The 2,307-nt window shown below is 46.3% G+C and overlaps 1 protein-coding gene across 3 annotated transcripts in view; it reads right to left on the bottom strand.

The window, feature by feature from the left end:
- slc24a4b (solute carrier family 24 member 4b) overlaps nt 1-2,249 on the bottom strand; it is a 30,602-nt gene extending 28,353 nt beyond the window's left edge. For 2 of the 3 annotated variants that reach the window (XM_014022258.1, XM_014022259.1), the window contains exon 1: nt 1,386-2,249. In XM_014022258.1, coding sequence (XP_013877712.1) covers nt 1,386-1,533 — 148 coding nt within the window. In that variant the 5' untranslated portion in view covers nt 1,534-2,249. The remainder of the gene's footprint in view (nt 1-1,385) is intronic. The other variant, XM_014022260.1, reaches the window with a different exon arrangement.
- Nucleotides 2,250-2,307: the final 58 nt, after the last annotated feature.

The raw sequence follows: 2,307 nt of genomic DNA, 5'->3' as shown, positions 1-2,307 counted from the left end.
ATTCCATGCTTTAGTATAAACATAGAAGAAAGACCTCTGGCCGTAACAGATTTTAAAAGTTGGTAATATCAGTTTTTTCTGTCCTTTTGTAACAGATCTAGTTGAATGACCACTTCCAGAATTTGATTTGGGCAACAATGCACAGAGAGTTCCATAATTGGCACCTTGGAAGATCTGAAAATATAAATTAATACCACAATACAAAACATAATTCTGAGAAGTCAAGGTATCAGACAATGAAAGAAATAATAAATCTGTTCTTTTTTTTTCTTATAAAAGGCTAAATAAAACTATAAAAATATTGGTGGTAATTTTTGACTGTGTTACTTTACAAACGGCACTCCATACCTTCAGCTCAAAATTCAATCAAGTCATGCATCTCAAACCCCAAACGCAGCTTTATTTTAGTTCTTTTAAAAATATATTGCTCAACGTGATTTCCTGTGTGAACAGCGAGACGCGGGAAAAGGGATGACTGGGTCCTAGTTAACCTCTGATCCCTCCGCTGTGTCGGATATTATTCCTCAGCAGCAAAAAAAAAAAAAAGTCAAGGTTGGCCATTAAGATTACATAAGCGCGCGCAGGAGGGGGGCTGTGTGGGATGCTCTCTGCGTTGTCTGCACGAGCCAGAGCCAGAGCCAGAGTTCCTTACACGTGTGCAACGAAAAGGACATGCAGTTTTGTGCGCGCGCGTGTGTGTTGCACGCACACACGAGCAAAACTGCCGGAATCGTGCGGCTCTGACTCCCGCTACCTCCCTCCCCCCCTCCTCCTCCCCGTCGGTGGTTTCTGCAAAAAAGACATCGGCATCCCTTGATCGCCATGCGGAAGCGGGGTGCGTGATCTTAGTGAAGCAGTGATGATGAGTGTCTGGAGCCCCCCCTCCCCTCCCCAGGGTCAGACGACATGATGGCAGCATTTTTTTAAAAAAATCATGAGCAGGAAGTGTGTCGGCACAGACACCTGGCGCAAAAATAAAAACGCGTAAAAACCTCTCATCTGTTTGATTTGTGAAGCTTGGCTCTTGATTTCAAAGAGGAAAAAAAAGGAAAACGTGACGCGCACACTGCGGCAGTTACAGAGTGTACTTTCAGGTTTTTTTTAAAGAGGCTGTGACCTGACCGCACGCGCTGCTGACTCGGTTTAGCGTGCGCAAAAAGGATGTCGGAAACCTCTGAACGCGCAGTTCACTTAAAGCCTAAAAATGGAGAATGACAGATCGGAGGGAGGCTGATCGGTTCACCCTGTTTGCCCTTGACATTAAAAAAATTAGATTAAAAAAAAGGCAGCTCAGTGCTGGAGTTTGTGCGTGATTCCACTGCAGATGTCTCTCCTCAGCGCCCCCCCACCCCCCCGGGGTGCATCCCTGTCACCCTCCCGCTCACCTGTCTTAGTGAGGAGCGCCGACATGCTCCACGCCACGAGCAGGACGCTGCAGATGAAGCACAACTGCACGAACATCATCTCCCTCCTCTTACGAACTTTGAAGATCTTCGCCATGATGGTCTTCTTGGACGGCGCGTCCCGCTCCATGCTTCGCGGCTTTTTTTCCTCACTTTTTTTTTTTTATATAAATTATTTATTATTTTTTTCTGTGAGTCCTTGAGAAGCTCCTCTCTGAATAAAACTGTTCAGTCGCAGCACAGCCGGGATGTCCTCATTTCAACTGGTCCTGTGCGCAAAAACTGAGACAGTTTTCTGTCTGCTCCCTCCTTTGGATCAGTCCAGATCCTGTCGGATTCTGCCCCCAAACATGAGTCCTGGACAGGATCTTATTGCACGATACATCATGTCCCGGGAACAAATAAAAGCCCCCCCGTCCGTGGAAGAGTTTCTGCTCAAAGATGCGCCAGAAGGTCCAGTCCGGGGGAAAGAGGGGGTCTCAGCTGCGCCACATCGCCGCACATCCGACGCACCTGCGCCGGTTTAACTGAAACCAATCTGCGCTCATCAGGGCTGATTGTTAAAAAGCGGGCAGCAGTCGTGCCCGCGCGCCTCTCTCCCTCTCCTCTCTCGTGCGCCTCCGCAGGAACTCCTGCTCCGTCAGAGCAGCTCATCCATCAGCTGCGTCCTCTCCTCTAACTTAGTAACTCTGAGTAAAAATATTTATTTAAAACATGATCCCTCCTTTATTCCCTCCGACATGCACGTGTGTGGGGAGCCTAAAGTCACACAGTCAGAAATTACCACCAATAATTTTGTTTTATTTAGTCTTTTATAAGAAAAAAGAACAGATTTATTTTTCAAAGTCAGTTTTTCACCAAATGATTCATACATTTATAAATGTCATAGTTTATAAACTAAATG

The sequence above is a fragment of the Austrofundulus limnaeus genome, unplaced genomic scaffold, assembly GCF_001266775.1.
Source record: "Austrofundulus limnaeus strain Quisiro unplaced genomic scaffold, Austrofundulus_limnaeus-1.0 Scaffold321, whole genome shotgun sequence".
NCBI lineage: Eukaryota > Metazoa > Chordata > Actinopteri > Cyprinodontiformes > Rivulidae > Austrofundulus > Austrofundulus limnaeus.
The sequence above is the reverse complement of the archived record's forward strand: the minus strand, read 5'-3'. Positions and strand labels throughout refer to the sequence as shown.